At 42.7% G+C, this 21,099-nt stretch overlaps 1 protein-coding gene across 2 annotated transcripts in view; it reads left to right on the top strand.

Moving 5' to 3' along the window:
* Nucleotides 1–85: 85 nt before the first annotated feature.
* The window catches only part of EZR (ezrin), a 36,718-nt gene continuing 15,704 nt past the window's right edge, over nt 86–21,099 (top strand). Inside the window, exons 1-2 of one of the 2 annotated variants that reach the window (NM_204885.2) lie at nt 86–232; nt 16,852–16,935. In NM_204885.2, coding sequence (NP_990216.1) covers nt 221–232; nt 16,852–16,935 — 96 coding nt within the window. In that variant the 5' untranslated portion in view covers nt 86–220. Of the gene's footprint in view, nt 233–16,851; nt 16,936–21,099 lie in introns of those variants that run through there. The other variant, XM_015284013.4, reaches the window with a different exon arrangement.

Below are 21,099 nucleotides of genomic sequence, written 5' to 3'. Positions count from 1 at the left end.
GAGCGGTGGGGAATGGCCGGTGGCGGGTGAGTCACCGCCGCGGCCCCACCTGCGTACTTAACTGCCGCCGGGCGGCCGGCGCCGCACTCGTGGGTTGTGTCGTCGCCGGGGCCGGGAGCGGCTCACTCCTCCTCCTCCTCACAGGGCGCTCGGCTGAGGCGGGGCAGCTGCTGCATGAGCGTTGCTCTCTGGAGCCGGGGAAGCACCGACAGCGCTGAAAATGCCGAAACCGGTAAGCGAGGCGCGGGGGCTGCCCGGGTGCCCGGCGGGGTCGTGCCTCCCCCTGGGTGAAGCTGCGCCGGGGCTCTGCCGGGACGCCCGGTGAAGCTCCGTGGAGCGCGGAAGGAGCCCCGGAGGTTCCGCGGAAGCTCCGGAACCACCCGAGCGGCTGCCTAGAGCGGGAGGAGCAGCCGGAGCGGCTCGGCGGCTCGATTCAAACGCGGAACCGCCCTAGGGAGCCATGCTGAAACTCGGGCCGCTCGCCCGGCGGCGGTTGGAGGGGTGGGCCGCGCCCCGGGGCCGCTGAAGGCGCTCCGGCGCCGTGCCCGGGAGAGAGCTGGCCTCGGCCGGGAGCCTGCGGGCGTTGGTGCGCTGCCCTCGGAGCGCCCTGACCGGCATCACGCAGAGCTCGGCGGGCACCGAAAGGAAGGGGCTTACTGTGCTGCCAGCTCCGTGAGGTGGCAAAACTGCACCGGCTCTCACTTCGTATTTGGGAACGCTTAATGACAGGTCCTCGTTTCCTGCCTTCGTGATTAAAAAATTAAGTCCCAGGGGATCAGAGTACCGTTCCCCACAGTGCTACTGCTGGGTCTGTTGCCAGGTAGCCTCTAACAGTCTTCATTGAAGTGTTTCTGCTCTTCGCTTTCCTTTTTTTTTTTTTTTCAATTGAACAGGCTTGAATACCTTCGAACTTTTTTCTTCTCTCCTTTTTTTGTTTTGTTTTGTTTTTTGTTCTCTGAGCCCACTCCTGCGTCGGTTTGCTCATGGTTTTTTTTTTCCTTTTTTTTTTTTTTTTTTCCAGATTGTTTTGCTTTGAAATCTGCTGCCACCCTGGCAGTTAGAAAGGGTAATTCCCTTGAGGAGCTGGCTGGTGCAGAGCTGCCTGCGCTCGTTGAAGCAGACAGCTTCCAAACTCTGAAGAGCATAACCAGAGCAGATTGTTGCTGTCTGTTTCCAACAGAGGCAGTACTTAAAGCACAGCACAGTGAGGAACTTCCAAGATTATTAGCTATACCCTTTGGAAGGAGACTAGGCAAGCTTATCCTTGGGGTAATATGCAATGGATATTCTGCCACTGTAACATTAAATTTAACTTAGTTAAGAAGAGCTTAGATTGACTTACACTGAAGTTTCTGTAAACTTAGGGGAAAGAAAAAAAAAGAATTCTTCCTTTTTTTGAATTCCTTGAAGAAGTGCTAAATCTTCATTCTCCCTGGGTGTATTTAAACAACAGGAGGTGATACTGGAAGCCATGTGTAGGTGTGGGAAAAATCTCTTTATCTCTGTGCGGAAGGACAGCCATGCTTTAATGGTTTCTGAGACGTGACCTTCTGTCCAGGATTTATGGAGAAGACTCTTTGTCCAGAGTTTGTGTGGTATAAGCTCTTCTTTTTGCAATCTGCATTCAGTCCTCCCTTTCAGAGGGGCTGACTGCCACCTTAGTGGATGCAGACAAGGAGAATTTTACAGAGGTTGTTTTAACAGAACACTTTGGTCTGACTGCTGCAGATCAAGACAGTGTATTTGGATGCTTCAAATCCAGCTCATTTGTTCTTAATACACCTAAATAGGATTCCTACCACTGAGGTGGGAATAGGTGTGAAGTTGTCGCCCCAGAGCAGAACCGTGCTCAGAAGGAGCATGATAGGAGCCTTTGATGTGCGTGGGGACTGATACCGTGAACTCATAGGAAATGAAGAGGCAGTTTTTGTTTGATAGCTCAAATACATGGGTGCTAAATAAATTCTACCTACGCATGTGTCTTGTCAGCTTGGGCATAAGTAAATACAGTGTGTTGTTTGGCAGACCTCATGCAGATAGGGATGTGGTTTTACAAGCTGGTCATCAGTTGTCATCTTAATTTTTTTATTTCTAAGCAGAAAGTAATCACCAAGTTGCTTTCTACCTGTCCCCAAAGCAACAAAGGTAAACCTCCATACATACAGAGCTTTTGTTGCAACAAAAAATACGCACACAGAAAGCTTACAGACTGGAATTTAGTCTTTCACAGTAAATAAGTCCAGTGACAGTAAAACATGAGTGATTTTGTATTTTAGTAATGTACCATAGTGAAGTACTAAAAAGCCAAGTGCACGCCAGGGTTTGTACCAGTGCTTTATTGCTGTTTGTTGAATCAGATGCGTGTCCAGAGTGCTCAAAATAAATCTTGGCAACATTTCAGAAAATAATTCTGAAATCATCTTTGATAATCAAGGCGAGTGTTAATTTCTCATTTATAATTCAACACAGACTTTCTGCCATGTATAACAGTTATAGAGTAACAAGATGTCTGGGGTAAGCTGTAAATATATAACTTCTGGTTCCCAGCTCTTAAGGGTGGAAGTTCACCAACAGTTCAGAAGCTTAACTTCCATCTAGTCTGTACGATAGTTCATAAGGTTTCATGAATGGTAAATTATTACATAAAGAAACACAAGAGATGTTATCTTGTCCAAATCTTGCTTTGCTTCCTGAGAACAAGCGAAGTGCGCAATAAACTGACTTGGTCAGCCTTGCATCTTTCTGTTACTGGAGTGTCTGTGTGCTCACTGTGTTTTCCCTTGATCCATATGTTGCTAGCTTATTTCTCTTTGACTCATTGCATGGACACTGTTCTAGCTGAATTATATCCTTTGGCAAAGCAAGCCAGTCAAATAGATCCACATGGCTGCGGACTACTGAGCGTTACTTAAAGAAGGAAAAGGAAATGTGATCTCTGCTCTATAGACCTGTTAATTTGATCTGACCTATCAGCATTCTGTGGTACTTCTTTTGAACGTGGATTATTCTTTCTCCTCTTAGAAAATCTTAAGGGGGGAAAGAAAGCATCGCAAGAAATGATGTCAGCTTTTTCAGTAGTGCATTTGATGTAATGTCACATAAGAACCTTTAATACTTGTCTACGTTTTTATAACATTCTTAAAGAGAGGTCAGCAATAAATACAGTCTATCAACTTCTGGTGCTACAAGAGAATACAGGGGAATATATCAAGGCACCATTTTCTAATGTGTATACTGATAGCCTATGTTCAGAAAGCTGAGCATACCAACAATACCTGCCAATGGTAGTGGGGGACATTTTTGATACAGAGAGCCATCATATAAAGGCATAGAGGTTAAAAAAACAAAAACAAAAACCCTCCCACTTCAATCATTAAACTTGGAGGAGTGATGGAAAAAGGTCCCTCAGTCTATGGGATAGAAGGATATGAATTAGTTGTTGATAGGATAGACTGTCTTGCCCATTGATCTGCAATGTGTGGGGTTTCCCTGATGATGGAAAGCATTAATAGAAGGTGTTAGAAAATTTCCTGAAGATAGGTTGTTGTTCTTATCCTTGTCCATAAAACACAAATCCTAAGCAGAACATGGAGAAGGATTTGGGGTTGATTGTAGGAGGAAAAGCTGGCTCCCATTTTGTGAGGAGTTTAGTTTAAAATATGAAGGATTTAAATGCCAAAGAAGGGGAAGAATTGCTTTAAAAAAGGTCTGTAGCTAAGGGGACTTGTAAATATCAGAGCAGTTTGATTTCTGGTTGCTTTCTCCTCCCCCTGGAGTGTTCTAAGACCTAATGCCCTTAAGATAAAGTCTGACGAGGACACAGTGTAGTGCTGCTGCCTGTAGGAGTGTGCAGCTGGAACCGATGACTCAAAAGGCTTTTCCCCAGTCCTGTGTTATTATGAATGTGCTGGTGTGTGCCTGGCACCAAGTGGTTAGACAAGTCCTCCATACCTGTTTGCTATTGAATATACATGCATTCTAAAAATGAACATGAGGACAGCATGCAAGTCTTCAAGCCAAACCTTTATCTGTCTGTGAACACCTAATGGCATTACAATTCAGTGTTTGTCATAAGCCAACCAGAAGAGCTAGAAGTGTAGCAACAGGGATTTACTCTAAATGCTAATAATCGTTGATATTTTCCCGATCTTCCCAATTTCTTCTTAACTGTGTCTTCTAGCTGCACGTAATAGTTTTGTCTTCAATTTCTTCACGGCAGATTTCTATAACAGGACTGAAATAATAAAAAAATAATTAAAAAAAGAAAAATGAACCTTTACTGATCATAAGTAATTATCATAGTCCTAGCTTATGGATAGCTATGGATTTATGCAGTAATAAGGTTTTTTTCTTGTGAGCACAAATTGCAATACATCAGATGATACAGTATTTAGTGCACTTGCTACCAAGGGTGCATGATCTGGTGCAAAATGGAAGAAAGCTAATATCAACCAAGTGTGCCAAGTCTCACTCAAGGCTTCAAAAGGAAGTTGAAGGATTCTATTAATAGTAAATGTAGGGACTAGTTCACAAATGGTTAAATTTAGAGGAGAATGAGCTCACAATTGTGCCAAAATCCAAGTTACTGTAGGAGCTGAATAAGCATTCCCGAGGTCAGTCTGTTCTTGTTAGCTGCTTTAGAGAAATCAAGTGTTAACAGTTAATGTTAGACACTACTTAAAGAATTTCTTAGCCTTCTTAAAGGGCAGAGGGTGGAGATAAGCCTTCCTGTTGTACTTCCGCCCATGTGAACATCCTCTGTTCACAAAAATAAATAAATAAAAAGTCAGTAATATGTCAGGACTTTTTGAGAATAATTCTTCTTGATGGCCACTGAAGGTTCCTGCTTCAGTGTTGTTCTCGTCTGGCACGCTGTGTCCAAAGGGCTTTATGTGCACTGTAAATCCCATAATCACTCAATTGACCTTGAAGGGAGGCAGTGCTGCCTAAGATCATTGAATCACACTGCACACTGTTAAGTAATGTCTCGGCTGTGCTGCGTGGTTGTTTTTGAAACCTGGTTTCAGCATTAGGTAATACTTAGTCTCTGAGCTGAGAAATGCTTCTCCACGGAAGCAACTGAAGTTTCAGGCTCTTACTGAGCACTGCACAGCATTTTTTCCTTCTAGGAAGAGGAAACAGTCCTTGCCTTGTGAGTCTATAAAGAAGGCTTAGCTTGGCGTTACAGCTGAGTACGTTGCCTGCACTCTGCATGTTCGTTCAGATCCAGGTTTTGTTTCTAGCCCCTGCTTCATAGAGTCTTGATGAGTTACCTACCTTCAACTTTGAGAGGGCATGGGTAGTGTGTGCTCAGCTGGGGCTGATGAGCACCTGACACTGTCAGCTGTCAATTAAAATAAAAATCCCAAGTCAGAATTAAAATCCAGGATTCTGAACTTCTGAGTAAGGAATGGAAACTGTTTCTTACTAGCAGTGGCTGTTGTGTTTGGCTATCTGTTGTGTTGGTTCCATGGAAGAGATTCTGGGACTACTTGTACAGCTTCTGTAACCTTTGCTAGTTTTGAGATTTGAGTGTGGAATTGCCACGTGAGAGCATTGTCTTATGTGGCAATTGTTTCTCCCTTCAACTTCCATGAGCAAGCGCTCTAGCTGTTGTGTGAAGCTGAGAGACATCACTACCACCATCTCTCTCTTGATTTTTCTGCATGGAGATGTCAAGATTCATTGTTGCAGTTCAGCCTTGACGTGGGATGTGTGTGAGAGGCTTCTCGTGGGATGTGAGTGTGTGCACATCCAGCAGATTAATCTTGAGCTGAACAGTGCTTCTCAGTTCGGCCAAGAGACCAGCATTCTGCAGGTGCACGGAGCAGATCTACAGGCTGTCTACTAAAGTAAGGACATGGGATCTGAAGCATCTCATGCTTGTGCTAGAGTGCCTCAGTTCTGCCTGACTAGCCCAGTAGAGAACTTCAGAGACTTTGTTGTAGGATCTTGGTTTCAAGTTCTTTGTCAGAGCTAAAGCTATTCTTTAACATACCCAGAATACAGTTTAATTGTGAAAGCTTAGCTGGCTTAACTTTTATCTTTGTAGAAATAGGTGATTATACAGTGTTCCTGATGATTGAAACTTGCAAATTGGCAGGTAGATTCCATAACTGGTGGATAGTGAACTCAGAATGGGAGAAAACAGCTTCCCCTCTTAAAAACTGATGCAGCCTTGCAGGCAAAGTTCCCAGGGTTATGTTTTTTGCCCCCTTTATGAGTTGCTGCACTTGTTACTTCAGTAGTGAAGAACCTGTGTAGTTTCATTTCAGAAGTCCTCAGGCTGTTTTAGTGCTCAGAAAGGAATAATTTGCCAATCTTTCCACTAATTTTTCCTATCCTATCCATAATGTCACAAGAGCAATCTGTCTGTGATTAGCTGACATTCCAGGACTTGCAATGACCTACCTTTATCTGGGAGCAAATAGTACCTGTTGCATACTGTTTGAAGTACTTTGTTGGGAAGTGTAAGCACTGCAGTGTATGGACGTAGATCAGGCTGTGAAGCTATCACAGGTGATCACCTCATATAACCCATTCATAAATTTTGCAAATGCCACGTGATGTGTTCCATCGAAGTCCATGAGATAAAATTAAAGGACCTGATTACAGAACAGGTAAAACAAAAGGGTGGGGCATCAAATCAATAAGTCCCTCTTTGACAAATGGATTCATAACTGGAATGCAGAATGAACATACATCATTACCTAGACTCGTGTGACATGTTACACTGCTACTTCTCCTTAAGTAAATGCAGTTTATGTTTTTCCTGCACCTTGATCTCTTCAAGAATGTGACTGGCCTTGCCAGGTCAAGGAGAAAGGCCCTCTAGCCAAACACTATGCTTCTGCTGTTGGCCGAAAGCTGATGCCTAAGGAAGAGCATTTGAAAGATATGCACCATTGTTTTCCTATGAACTGCTGAGATATTGGAGGCTGGAAGTTCCTATATAATGAGTTACTAAGTGGATTTCTGTGAACTTGTCCAGCCTCTCCTTGAAAAACATGTGAACTCCTGCATCCAGAGTATGCCATCATGGCTGTCCTAGATAACCTTCACAGTATTTGAAAAGTTATCTACAGAACTCCTTGCTACAGCACTGTTTGAAGAACTACTTTCTCTTGCTTAGAACTGACGGTTTTGATGTTCCATTTATTCTGTTGATAGAGGCAGTGAACGCTTGGTCTTTGTCTGTTCTGTTCATATCACCCATGACTTTATATGCTCCTATGTCCTAACCTTGGTTAACTTTCTTCCAAACTAAAATCCTTACCAGTTTGGTTCATCCTTGCATGGAATAATTTCCATGCAAACTTCATCTAGTTCATGTCTGATGCAAAATAGTGCTTTGTCTCCTGCGACATCTATATGTGGGTAGAGTACAGTTGCTGAAAATGTTTCTTCAACCATTGGTTCTTGATTGCAAACTCTCAGCATAATCCCAAGAGTAAGTCACAGCCTCTCCTCGTGTTCACATAGCCCATTCTGCCCCGATATGATATGCCCTTCTTCCACTTCAGAAGTACAATCATTGTATCTTGTGCTAATACTGCTCATACTGGGTCTGTTGAAAGATTGCTGAGCTGACAGGTTGTGGTGTTGTGTAGTCTCCAGATGAGCATCAAATTTTTGACTCTTTGGAATTCTGTTTTGTGTATGTGTGCAAACTATTTCCTAGAACCTATGTCTTTGCATAAGCACTGGGGTAAAAGGCACCAGTATTGGTGCCTATATTAATGGAAGGCTTTGAGGCTAGTGCAGCTTTTTGTTAGATGATTTGTGCCTTCAGACCCTGCTTCTCTTTCTGAGTTTGTGCTGTGAAGCTCAGCCGCCATGTAAGTTGTTTCCTTCCTGTTGTTTCCAAATGAATTGTCAAACGTAGGTAATGGTGTTTGTGTTTTGGATCCACACTGTGAGATGCTCCGGTATTCGGTGTGGATTGCAGGGGGATCATATTACATTATGTAGTTGACTGACATGAGTATTAGAGAGATTAAGTTACTTTTAAAGACTATAAAACTAGAATAAAGCTTGAAAGCTTCAACCTTGATATTATCTGCATTTGGCCCAACGTTGATATTTGTGATGGAAGACCAGCTGAATGATCTGGTTCATTCTGAACTCTCTGACTTTGTGAGATGAAGCTTATTTGAGGATTGGTTGCGAGGTCTTCTATTAACTTGGTGTGTAAGGCCTTAATCTTGCACCTTCATTATGTTTAATTGGATGCAATGGTTGTAATGACAAAACAGACTATGTATGAAGGAGTTGGATCCAGTGGCCTCCAGCTTCCCTCTGTGTTTATCCTTCAGGAACAAAGGACCAATTGTTGCTGCAGTCTGTGTTCTTAAATCTGTCCTAACGTTCAATGAGGGCAGCTGGCTCATCCAAGCAGCAGTCCCCAGTCTACTGTCGCTGGTTGTGTGTTTTGTGCTTGTACACAGATATTCCCATTGTACAGCATCAGAGAGTCTCTAAAGGTTATTTTTCCTTTCCAAAAGAGCAGCTTAAACCCTTCTATTACTTCCTAACTTGGTCTGTGTTGAAAGTAAACCATCTGGAGCCAGCAGAGAGAGTAAGATCAAGTGTTTTACGTGAAAAACCTCTGAGCTCTGTAGCAGAAAGATGACGTAAGGGGTCAAACTTAAACTACATTGCTTTATGTTTTCTTAGAACCTAGGGTTGCCCCCTAGGTGATTCTAGATTTGTAAAAAACGAAGAATTTTAATGCTTAAAAAGCTACTTTGTATCAGTTTTTAAATTTCTTCCTAACTGGAGACAGTGATGAAGCTTGTTGGTTAGGGAAGAGTTGAAGGAAACCTTTAGGCTGGTGGAGAAAGTTTTGGGGTTTTTTGCTTTTATTTTTCTAATTATTATTATTTTATTTTTATTCCTCTCTTGGCTTTTCTCTTTCACTGAGGAGCTTATATTACCTGAACAGAGCTGACCAAAGGTCAGAGGAGACTGCTGGATGTCTGCAGCTGAGATCTCACTTGGGAGCAAGGACAGTTAGAGATACAGGGTTATGCACGTTTCCCACGCCTGTGTGAAGTGCTCATGATCTTCTGGCATGCAGGGTGTTACTGCTTGACCTTAGATAAAGAAGTGAAATGCAGCAACGTCTGCTGCTCAGCTTTACACACAAATGCCTGCTATGCAGTTTTATTATATACTGATAGAAGATATTAGACTCTGGTTAAAGAAACTGAAATAGTCATATAATTTAGTATACATCTTCTGCATATCTAGGCTAAATAACTTTGAATTTGCATTCTGGAATTACCTTCATGCTTAATTGTATGTAAGGTTTCATGCTGTCTCACAAAGAAGAGCTGTAGTGCAAAACCAGACTTAATAGATTGGCTTTCTTCTGATCTCTTTGTGTACGCTTAGGGGGAAGACGGAGTTTGTTCTGAAATTTCAGCCTGCTTTGTTAAAACTGGAATTTCTGGATGACTCCCCAGATCTGAGTAGGTTTTCCTACCCACATGCACAATCCTCAACCTTCATCATGGAATCACAGACATTTAGGGGTCCAGCTCTGCTGCTAAAGCAGAGACCCTACAATAGGTCGCATGAGTAGGTGTCTAGGTGGGTCTTGAATATATCCTCAGAAGGAGACTTCACAACCTCTCTCAGCAGCTTGCTCTGGAGCTCCATCACTCTGACAGTAAAGAAGTTATTCCGTGTGTTAGCATGGATCCTTTGTTCCAGTTTGTGCCTGTTGCTCCTGGTTGTATTGTTGCTTGCCAATGAAGAGTCTGTCGCCATCAACTTGACTCCTGCACTTTAGATATTTATAAACAGTCATGAGATTTACTCTCAGCCTTCTCCAGACAGGGAGATCTCCCAGCCTTTCCTCATGCAGGAGATCCAGAAGAATCCTTGGCTTTGAGATTTCATGTCAACATTATTCTTGGCTTCCCTTCAAACTACTTCGTCTCTTAAGGAAAATCTGCCACATGGGTTGTTATAAGTTTGTGGTTTGGGGGTTTTTGTTTGTTTGTTTTTCACCTTAAATGAAAGCTGCAAGTACCTGGACTCCCATTGCCTTGAATAGAAGTAAGAAACTTTGTTTAATTGTAGATGGCATAGTTATTGGTCCATAAACACTGAAGATTACTACAAAAAAAAAAAAAAAAAAAAACTATGGTTGTACAAGCACTGAAGTTGACTAATAGATAAGGCTGACAACCATGCTGGACAATATGAAACTAACTGCTGGCTTTTTAGGCTATTCTAGACCAGTCTGTTTACTTTCTGTGGTATTTCCTCCCGTCATGGGAAGGTGAACAAGTTTTTAAGGAACAAAGAGCAGCCTATTCAACTCTAATCTTACCTCTTGCAAGTGCAGTGGTATCTAACTCTGCTTCATAAACTCGGAGGAATTCCTGTGGAACGTGACTTAACGTTCCTATTTATTTGCCATGAGGAAGCAATGTTTAACACAACGAGACCTGAAGGGAACACGTCCTTTTGTTTGCAGTCAGGTCTTCTCAATTTAACATGGTATGCCGAGAAACTGGTCTGCTAAATCAGTGCAATGAGCTCGCCGTGTTGGTCAGGTGGATGCCAATGGACCAGTGTGCTGTTCACGTTCTGTGAGCTGATGAGGCTGTTTTCTCTCTTGTTAGCAAACTGTGCTCAGCAGTGTGGAAAAAAATGCTCAGGACTATTTTGCTGTGCTTCTGCTGTCCTCTCTGAAATACTGGGTGTTGGGCACGTAGCATAGAAAGGATTCCGGCACAAAAGGAGGGGATGAGCATGTGGGTTATACTGAAGGCCTAGTTTTGTGTTGTGCTGTATGGTTCTTCTCTGCTCTCATAGGAATCAGGTTCTCTCTCCTTCCCCCAGAAGAGAAATTGCAGGTTTGTAGCTTGCCTTCTCATTTCAACTTTCTGAACATCCTGCTCTGGAGATCCTTCAAATCATAAAAATCTGTAATTGGGGGGTGTATTCAATCTATGTTGCCTGAAGGCTGCGTGGAAGTAGATGTATAGTGTCCCAGTATCTTACCACTCACTATTTTGCTATTACCCTATCTGCAAAATAAGAGGATTGGATGTTTGTTTTTGGGTTTTTTTTCCTAGTTGTGGGCTTTCTGTGTGTGTGTGTTCACCTTCTTCTGGGTTTAAAAAGTTGCTGTCCTCCTTACCAACGCTAAATGCCTCAGATGAGGGAAAAAAACAAAGTTCAAATTTGAAAAGATCAGTGATGTGCTAGCAAATCAAATCCAGTTTTACGTAATTCAGGAGAAAAACTGATCTGCAGTTTAATGCTGACTTTCCTTGACTAACTTGTTCCCTTTCAAAAGAAGCATTCAAATTTCATGACAGAATTCCAGCTGGCAAGTCATCATCCAAGCAGAAAAGAGTAGTCACCTCCTGTAATGCTTCCAGTGACCAGTACACTCAAGAATGCAGTTTTTTCCTACTATGTAATAGCATCACACCAGGAAATGTGATGATCTTTTTTCTGGGGATTATAACAGACCATATCCTTGTCTCCAGTCCTGCTGGCCTGGGGCAAACAGCCCATTGTTTGCAAACCTGTAATTTGTTCATCACCCTCGTCTCTCTTTTCTGTCCTCACTTTTCCACGTGTAACACATGTAACCATGTCTCAGACTTAGCAAGATCTATGAATTTCAGCCCTGTCCTCCTTAACAGTTTCAGTTTTCCACTGGATGTTGTTTGTGGATCTGTGTGCTCCATCTTCCAGAAACTGTAAGAATACTTCACTACATTTTGTTACTCCTGCACTCTACCACATACATCCCCCTTTCAGCTCCTTGGCCAACCTTGAAAGGATCAGAATGCACGTCCCTAACGTAGATGCAACAGGAGGAAGGTCTTGGGCACAGCTGAGCTTGGAGCCTCAAGGGTTTCTTCCCTGAACAACACTGAATATTTTTTTCCCCAAATAGTTTCCAACATCAGGGCCTGCAGTTACGCCATCAGTTAGCAGCACAAAAGCTGTCATCAAACAGAGCTGACAGTGTTCTCTCTTTGTTCTTGAACCTTTTCCCAATGAACACTAATACATTGAAGGCAGAGGAATAGAGCACAGTTTCAGTGCCCTTCCTAAAGCTGCTGTGTGAAATCGCTTTTTCTATTATCGGCTGCCCAATCACTGTACACATCTATAAACAGGTCTGGTTGCTAAGACTGAAATGTAATTATTTCATCCATGCAGGCGCATTGCAACTCAGGGGAAAAAGCTTGTCATTTATTGCAAATACAGTAGTAGCTGTTTGTGTGGTGGAGGAGCAGATATAGCATACAGACCTGCAGAAGCAAGAATGCGAGCCGGGCTGACTTGTGATTCTTAATACTGTTTCTTTCAGTCCTTTGCTGAGAATGCTGTATTCCTTCAGCGCAGGCACATTTGTGTGCTATACAGACAGCTTGAGTATGTACAGGAAACTTTTATAGGGCTGTATATGCATTTTTCACAGTAAGTGCTGTGTGGTTGCAGCACTTCCAACAAACCATTGTCCCCTCTGGTGCGTGGTTGATCTGCTTACGTGTACCAGCTACTTACTTGGGATTTCCAGACTTTGTGCCTGAAGAAAGAAGGCATTTCTGTTTATGTCTTTCCATTATGATAGTGCTCATTGCCGCCACTTGGAAAGATGCTTCACTAGCATTTGCACCTGCAAACCTGCTATTTAGGAGACTCTTGTCTTTATCCCTCTTTGAAAAGAGGAAGAAAACATTCCTGGCCATTATCAGAGGCATTTAGAGCTGCATAATGATAATATGTACCACGTAAAGTGCTGGTTCCTCTTATGTATGTGTGTAAAGGTTGGTATTTACTGCCCTTTATCTTATGGAAATAAGTTGTATGGCATTTTAAATGACTTGCAGAACTTCATGGTTGGTTGTGTAATAAAATTGTTCAACTGAATGGAAGGGCAATTAGGTTTCCCTCATGCATAGGTATGTGAGATATCCACACAGCTTGCTGTGTATGGGGTACGTGGTGGTGGTGGTTGTTTTCTTCTTCCTCATTCCGCCTCTTTTCACCTTCAATGTAGGATTTTTTACAGTAGAGCAGTTATCTATCAGGAGATGGATGGTCGACTCCAAAGACAGCATGTTGGCTGCAACCACAGACAGATTCTGGACCAACAAGCCCATGAGTCAGACAGAAAGGTGCCTGCGCATACAGTGCCCAACACACTTGGGAACTGTTCATCTAAGAGAGAGGTTTGAGGAGGCAGTGTCACCTTTGGTTTTTATCTAGGTCATTACACAGGGAGGGTGCTGCCTCTGACTACGTGGTTGGCACCATGTTGCCTCCTTAAGAGACAGCATTTTCTGAATCTGTTTTTTAGATGCACAGTCTCTGAAGGGCTGCAGTCTGCCATGGACTGATTTCCTGAGTTAGCATTAGAAGAGTTACTGTCTTGAGGAAAATAAAGAACAAGTGCAAAACCTGAAGGCACTGCTGATAGAAGAAAGAACCCATCCTAGCTGGTGTAACTTCTAGTGTAGGAACTTTCCATGGAGTTAAGATTATTTAAAGTCTGCACTGAGGTTCTCTCCAGTTCAGTCTTTTATTTTATTTCTACTTTCCTGTCTCTGTTGGAAATGTAGATAATGTTATTGTTCTACCCTGAACAATCTGAATTCGTGGAATTAGTGTTCAGTAGAATGAGTTCTTCAGTTTCTGTTGTCTTTATGATTCACGGAGCTTTTTTTCCTTCCAGTGCAAATGGCATTGTGTTGGCAACCGCGTATTTTTTCCTCTGTGGATCTAATTTGTTAGCAATCTTGTGCATCCTAAGACAGAGAAAGGTGAAAGCCTTGTGTTCTGAAGTGCTTCAGTACACACCAGAAAGGTTTCTAAGGCCCTAGTTTTCTTTCATTTTAAGCATGTTAGCCTTGGGTGGAAAAGTATAATCACATTTTTACAGCATGAGCCCACGGATTAGGAAGCTGAATCTTTCTGTCTGGGATTTTAAGCACATTCTGTGCATTTAAAAACTTATTTTATGTGTAAGTTATGGACTTTTTTTTTTTTGCTGCCCCTCTCCCACTGTGGTGAAACAATTAAACTATTTGCTTATGGCTTCAGTTTTAGACCTGGAATACTGCCAGGATTTGGTAGGGATCTCACAAATGACCTGTTCAGACACTGTGTGGGATAAGCAGGATTTTGTGTGTGAAGGTTTCCTTAACTTGTTAACTTTTGTTAACTTCTATCTTGCTCTCTTTGTTGCTCATAGGAATTAGAGGTGTTCCCTATTTCCCTCTGCAACAGTATCTTGAATTGTTTCATTGTTTTTCATCTTGGGCTTTGATTTAGTCATCTTGATGCCACAGGGAGTTTCTTATGATCTGAACTGTATGTCACATGTATGCCTTCCCAGCCTGGCAGACAATGAAGTTTTTCCAGACTGCCTAAACCAGGGTTTCAGGTGGATTAAGCTCTGACCGTCTGCTTTGTTACCTGCTTCTCTGTGGCTAAAAGCTTGTGTGGAGTGGTTGTAGTGCACGCAATTAAAAATACATCTAAAACCTTTATATTCTTGAAATCGAGGTTCAGAGGTGAGAAGCAGGAGAATGTAATATGGCAGAAAGGACACTCAAAGGTCTTTGCAAGGCAGTCATCTGTTCAGGGAAATGACAGCTGCTAGCAGTCCTCTCCTTAGTCTGCCTGTCGTGTGGTGTGGGGCTGTCACATAACACACTAGGGAATTCCTCTCTATCCTGCTGGTCATTGAGACCTTCTGAGACACAGAAATTAACCTTTACCACCACCCCAGATGTCTTTGGGAGCTCTCAGATAAGCAAGCAGTCAGGTTCCTCTGTGTTTGTGGCCAACAGTTGAAGTGGGAAGCAGGGGACTTCAGTTTTTAGTCTTAGTGCTAAAGCATTAAGTTTCATGGGTGTTGCTTGTTTTTAATTAGCAGATAACCACTAAGGAGATAAAGATGGGTATCCTGATACTGACGGGAATTCAGTGCTTGACCAACATCCTGCAGTTTTCTTGGATTGAGAAGCACATCCTTTAAATTTATTTAACTTGTAAAGTGATACTTGTTTTACACCCACTGTGGTGTTTCAGCCAGAAGTGCAAAGAACTTGCACAGTGCAAAACAGCAGATTATCAGCATATGTTTTCTTGAGGGGGGGGGGGTAAAAAGGGATTAGATTATGATTAGGGATTTATTGCTCAGAGGGATTAAGCAGCAGGAGCTTTTTAAGGTCGCGGCTTCAAATTGCAGTCTTGCTGTTCTCCAGAATTTGCTATCTCACCTTGTTATGCTGTTTGAGAAACTTGGGTCTTAGGCTTTAGGAAGGAAGCCTTAAACATAGTCCTGAGATCCCAAGTGCTACAGTTAATTGTAACGCATTCTTTTACTTGCCATTTACTGTAGAGTTTAAATGTACAAAATTAAATAGCTAGAAACCCAGTGTCTGGGTTTTGTAGTGAGTGATTTGATTCCTATTGCACTGTGTCCTGTGGTTCCTTCACACACGTGCCTCTGCACTAGGTGCCAGTGCTGCAGCTGTAGCAGGCTCTCGGGGTCTGTTAGCTCTCGCTGCCTGTAACATAATGTTTATAAAATGCTCTGTGTAATTTGCGTTTTGTCTGGAGCCTACAGGAAAGCTGGGGAGAAACTGTTTAGAAGGGCAAGTAGCAATAGGGTAAGGGGAAATGGCTTTCAACTGGAAGGAGGCAGATTTAGACTAGATATTATGAAGAAATTCTTTACTGTGAGGGTGGTGAGACACTGGAACAGGTTGCCCAGTGAGGTGCTACCCCTCCCTGGTAGCATTCAAGGCCAGGCTGGATGGGGCTTTGAGCAAGCTGATCTAATGGGAGTTGTCGCTGCCTATAGCAGGGGGGTTGGAACTAGATGATCTTAAAGGACCCTTCCAACCCAAACCATTCTAAAATTCTCTTTTTAAAATCCAAGCTACAAATCTTACTTGATTGTCTGAGTTTGGGTTTTTATCAATTTGTTTTGTTGGGGATTGTTTTTGCTTCCTTCTTTCTGAAATGTGGTATAATATTGCAAGTGGCATAGTGTCCTGTAGTGGAAGAGTTGGAGATAATCCTTTCTTGATTTGCCATTATCTTGCTGCTCCTTATGCTGTTCCCTGCAAGCTTGGTTGTTGCTTTGTATCCTGATTAAATGCTAATGGACTTTTTCTAGTCATTAGCTAAACACTTGCCTTCTGCATACAATGCCAACCCCTGTCTTGCACTCCTGTCATTGGAACAAATCTGGTTAAAGTGTTTCTTCACTAACGTTAGCTGTTAATGAACTCTTGCTCTATAATATCAGTCAGTATCTGCTGTTATTGTGCTGAGTAGATTTTTGAGATGAAGAATGAATGTTTATCAGGTTATTGCTTTTTTGCTTTGTAAGAATAATCTGAAGCCTTTTGCCTTTAAAATCTCAGATGAATTCTAGCTCTAATATAAATGGAAGTTAAATTACAAGTCTTAAATTCAATTTAGTCATTAGGGCCTTTTGTAATCAACGAGATGACCTGTAGGCAGCTATTTTGCATGCTGTGCAGAAACCCTTATTCTAAGGGGTTTTAAGCCTGGAGATGGGCAACTCTAAAATGCCCCCTCATTCAATCAGTAGCCAATTCTGTGTTGGAAAGGAAAACCTGCAGAACAATCCAGATAAGACAGCAAAGTCAGTGCTCCAGTTAAGTTTGGCGTGATAACAAAAATATAACTGGGGCTTAAATGTGTAGAATATAAGGGTTATGTTAGTGTATCAAAAAGTGGAGACCATATTGTGTAGAAAGTATTGTAGTCACATGGCGAAATAGTTCTCAATGTACCTTAAACAATGCTTTTTGTTTTTCTCCATAGATCAACGTTCGGGTTGTTACTGTGGATGCAGAGCTGGAGTTTGCCATCCAGCCAAACACTACAGGCAAACAGCTATTTGATCAGGTCAGTGTGGGGTTGGTACGGGCTCTTATTGCTTAAGCTCAGAGTGTGTTTAAGACTACTGATTTCTTAAGTTTGAATTCCAAACCTTCCTACCTTTCTTTTCTCTGCCTCTTAATAAAAGGGCCCTGGTCCTAAGTTCTCTAAATTCCATCACAGTGAAAGAAATAAGCAAAAATCCCTGCAGGTATCTTACATTCTAGTGAAACCTGACTTCCTAGTGGTGTTGAATGATGATGTATTACAAGGAATCTAGAATGTCTAGGCAACATAGCTAGTGTGTAAAAATACACTTATGCTTTGAAATGCAGCTTAACTTCTGTTCATTTCTTAAATTCTAAAATTGAAATGTTGCCCCCTGTGCATAAAACCTTTAAGAATGAGGTCTTCAGATGGTTAATGAATGTAGGTGTAGATGCATGCATCCAGAGGCTGAGTTGGAGATTACAACTTACCACAGGTGTTTGAGTTTTCCAAACTACTAGAAAACCAGAAGGGCTTGTTTGCCATGCAAGAGCTACAACATGTCATGCCATGTATGAAGCCCATGTGCAACAGGACGGAGTAGAGACCTGCCTTGCCTGCCTCCAGAGATTCATAAAGAAGTGGAGAACATGAGTAGGGGACTTCCCTTCTCTTACTGTTGCTCTTCCTGCAACTGCATTAACAGTATACAGGTCTGTTTGGTGATGGACCTACAAAGGTTGGGTAATGACAACTAAACACAGAGCACCTTGTGGAACTTTATTAGTCTTAAGTAGCTTGTCCTTATAAAACTGATTTAAGACCTTGGTTTCATCAGAAAAAGCAACTTCTGAAATTTAAAATAGAAAAAAATAGTTAAAAGAGCTTGCATCTAGATATTTCTGCTGAAACTCTGAAAACTAAGAATTGATCTGTGTAGACTTCAGTTCCATGTATTTAGGAAGTGTTGCAGCAATTCTTTTGCACTTCCCCTTGTCCCCAGCTAGTCTTGATAGCAAAGGGTGGTTGAGCTTTAACTCCAGTAGGTGAAACTGGCTGAACAATGTTTGTTTGTTCTGAGTTTCTCTTGGTACAGTTTCTCACTTCCGTGAGTTAACTAGGACTTGCTAGGCTTTATGGCAGTGGTGCAGATTTTAGTGAGAAGTACTCTTCAAACAAGTTTCAAACAAGTCCCAGTTGCAGAAAACAAAGGTAAGAACTGGGAGAAGGAAGATTTACCTGCTGTAAGTGAAGATCGGGTTCAAAACCATGTAAAGAACCTGAAGGTGCACAATTCAATGGGACCTGATGAAATCCATCCACAGGTTCTGAGTGAATTGGCGGATAAAGTTGCCAAGCTGCTGTCCATCCTATTTGAAAGATCATGGCAGTTTGGTGGAGTTCCCACTGACTGGGAAAGGGGAAACGTAACCTCTGTGCCTGGTGAGATCATGGAGTAGGTCCTCCTGAAGGCCCTATTAAGGCACATGGAAAATAAAGATGAGATGATTGGTGATAACCAAAATGACTTTACCAAAGGCAAATCATGCCTGACTTGTGGCATGGTGGCCTTTTATGATGGAGTTACAGCATCGGTGGATAGAGGAAGAGCAGCTGATGTCATCTACATGAACTTGTGCAAGCCATTTGGCACTGTCCCTTGTGACATCATGGTCACCAAACTGGAGTAAAATGGATTTGGTAGATGGACCATTCACTGGATAAAGAATTGGCTGGATGGTTGCACTCAGAGTTAAGGTCAGTGGCTCAGTGTCCAAATGGAGGCTGGTGACAAGTGGCATTCTTTACTGATCAGTGTTATTTAACAGTATGGACAGAGATTGAGTGCACCATCAGCAAGTTTGCAGATGACATCAAGCAGTTGATACGCTGGAGGGAAGGGATGCCATTCAGAGAGTCTTGGGCAGGCTTGAGATGTGGGTCCATGCCAACCTCATGAAGTTCAGCAAGGCCAAGTACAAGGTCTTGTACCTGGGTAGGGGTAATCCCAAGCACAGATATGGCATGGGTGGAGAATGGTGGTGTCGGTTGATGGAAGATTCAGCATGAGCTGGCAGTGTGTGCTTGAAGCCCAGAGGGCCAACCATATCCTGGGCTGCATCAAGAGAAGCATGACCAGCAGGTCAAGGGAGGTGATTCTGTCCCTCTACTCTGCTCTCATGAGACCCCACCTGCAGTATGCATCCAGTTCTGGGGACCCCAACAAAGAAGGACACGGATCTGTTGCAGTGAGTCCAGAGGGAGGCCATAAAGTTAATGAGAAGTCTGGAGTCCCTCCCCTATGAGGACAGGCTGAGAGATTTGAGGCTTTTCAGCCTGGAGAAGAGAAGGTTCTGGGGGGACCTTATAGTAGCATTCCAGTACCTGAAGGGGGCCTACAGGAATGCAGGAGAGAGACTTTATAAGGGTATGTACCGACAAGATGAGGGGAAATGCATTTAAACTGGAAGAGAGTAGATTCAGACTAGATATTAGGAAGAAATTCTTTACTGTGAGGATGGTGAGACACTGCAGCAAGTTGCCCAGAGAGGTGTTGGATGCCCCCTCCCTGGAGGCGTTCAAGGCCAGACTGGATAGGGCTTTGAGCAACGTGGTCTAATGGGAGGTGTCCCTGCCTATAGCAGGGAGGTCGGAACTAGATGGTCTTAAAGGACCCTTCCAACCCAAACCATTCTATGATGATTCTTTGAAACAGAAATTTGTTTCCTCCAAGAAACCAAATAATAATCACTGAAGAACTTTGCAGTGCACAAGAGTACTACAAATTGTGTGTTTAGCACTAGTTATAAGTTTATTCCTTTTAATTTTCACTACTGTAGGATAAATTTAAAGTATTAAATCAGCAACTTGGTGAAATGCAACTGAAACACCTGCATATTTTTGGAGCTAGCGTGTAGTATTTGACCTTCCATTCCCTGCAGATCACCTTTGTGCTAACCCCCCTCCCTTGCATGTTAAACCAAAACAGAAAACTCAGGTTTCATCTCTGAGGACACAACAACAGCAGTGACTAAAAGCTATGCTTTTAAAAGCAGCAGCTTAGACCTATGCCCTGTGTTTCTGATGACAGTGATTTCTTTATATCTGTTAAGAGTCAGGGTCATCTCTGGCAGAAGAGAAGCTACTTTCTTGACTTCTCACTGAGAAGCAAGAACTCCTGAGAAGGCAGGATACTTAAGATCCAAGATACCTCTTGTCTGCTAAGTTGTTCTGAACCTCTGAAGATTGCTCTTGTTGGAGCACTTGATGTGCTGTAGGGATGGAAAATCACCTCCTGAAGATTTGGCCCTTACGTCCTAGACCTTGGGTTTAAAACCTATGATTGGAAAGTTATTAGTAGCTTATATCTTGTTGGGGTGTGCTTCTACGCATCAGGAGGGAACTTTGGTAGAAATGCAGTGCAAACTTGGGCAGATTAAGACTGTATTTCACTTCAACTTTTCTCACAGCCCTTCTTTCTCTTTACTTGCCCCTTATCTTGGATGGAGTTTGCACTCAGATAAAGCCTATGGAGGCAACAGGTTTACACAGGAATGGGGAGTGGCCCAACTTGAGCTGCAAAACCACTGTGGGAAGAGAAGACTGCTGAAGAAGCAAGCTATTTTTAAAAACCACAGCATGATTTCTTGGTCTGGCTATCAGCTAGGAAAGTTACTCAGGCACTGCCCTTGTGCTTTATTGACTTTTCTACCTCAAATGTATGATGTATAAGAGTCAAAACTCCCTTATAAAAGAAGGGGAAAATAATTAAACCACTGAATATTGAGTACTGCTCCACTCAAGCTACGCCTGTATCTGACCTGTTCTGAGAACCCAGGTAGTGGTCTCTGAAGCTGGCTCGATGACATCTCCTTGGGTGGTCCAGGCTGTCCTGTGCCTTTCTACTAACAAGAGAAATAAATGCCCATGGAGGAGAATGCCACTGGCAATTTCTGAGCGGGAACTGGTGGAGCCGGTGCCTTACAGGGCCAAGCACAAGTATGCAGTGTCCTGGGACCCATCAGCTAATAGAGTTTCTTAAAGCAACTGCAGTATTCCTTTTGAGCAGATCATCCGACCAGGAGAGCATCAGAAGACTGAAGAATTGAAAGACTTCATTGAACAAATGTGAACTTGCCTAGCTCTGTTGAATGAATATGCCTTACACTTCAGTCCTGGTTTTGAGGGATTCTTTATCCATTT

Source organism: Gallus gallus, chromosome 3 (assembly GCF_016699485.2).
Source record: "Gallus gallus isolate bGalGal1 chromosome 3, bGalGal1.mat.broiler.GRCg7b, whole genome shotgun sequence".
Taxonomy (NCBI): Eukaryota; Metazoa; Chordata; class Aves; order Galliformes; family Phasianidae; genus Gallus; species Gallus gallus.
Note: the sequence above shows the minus strand (reverse complement) of the source record. Positions and strands in the feature narration are given on the sequence as shown.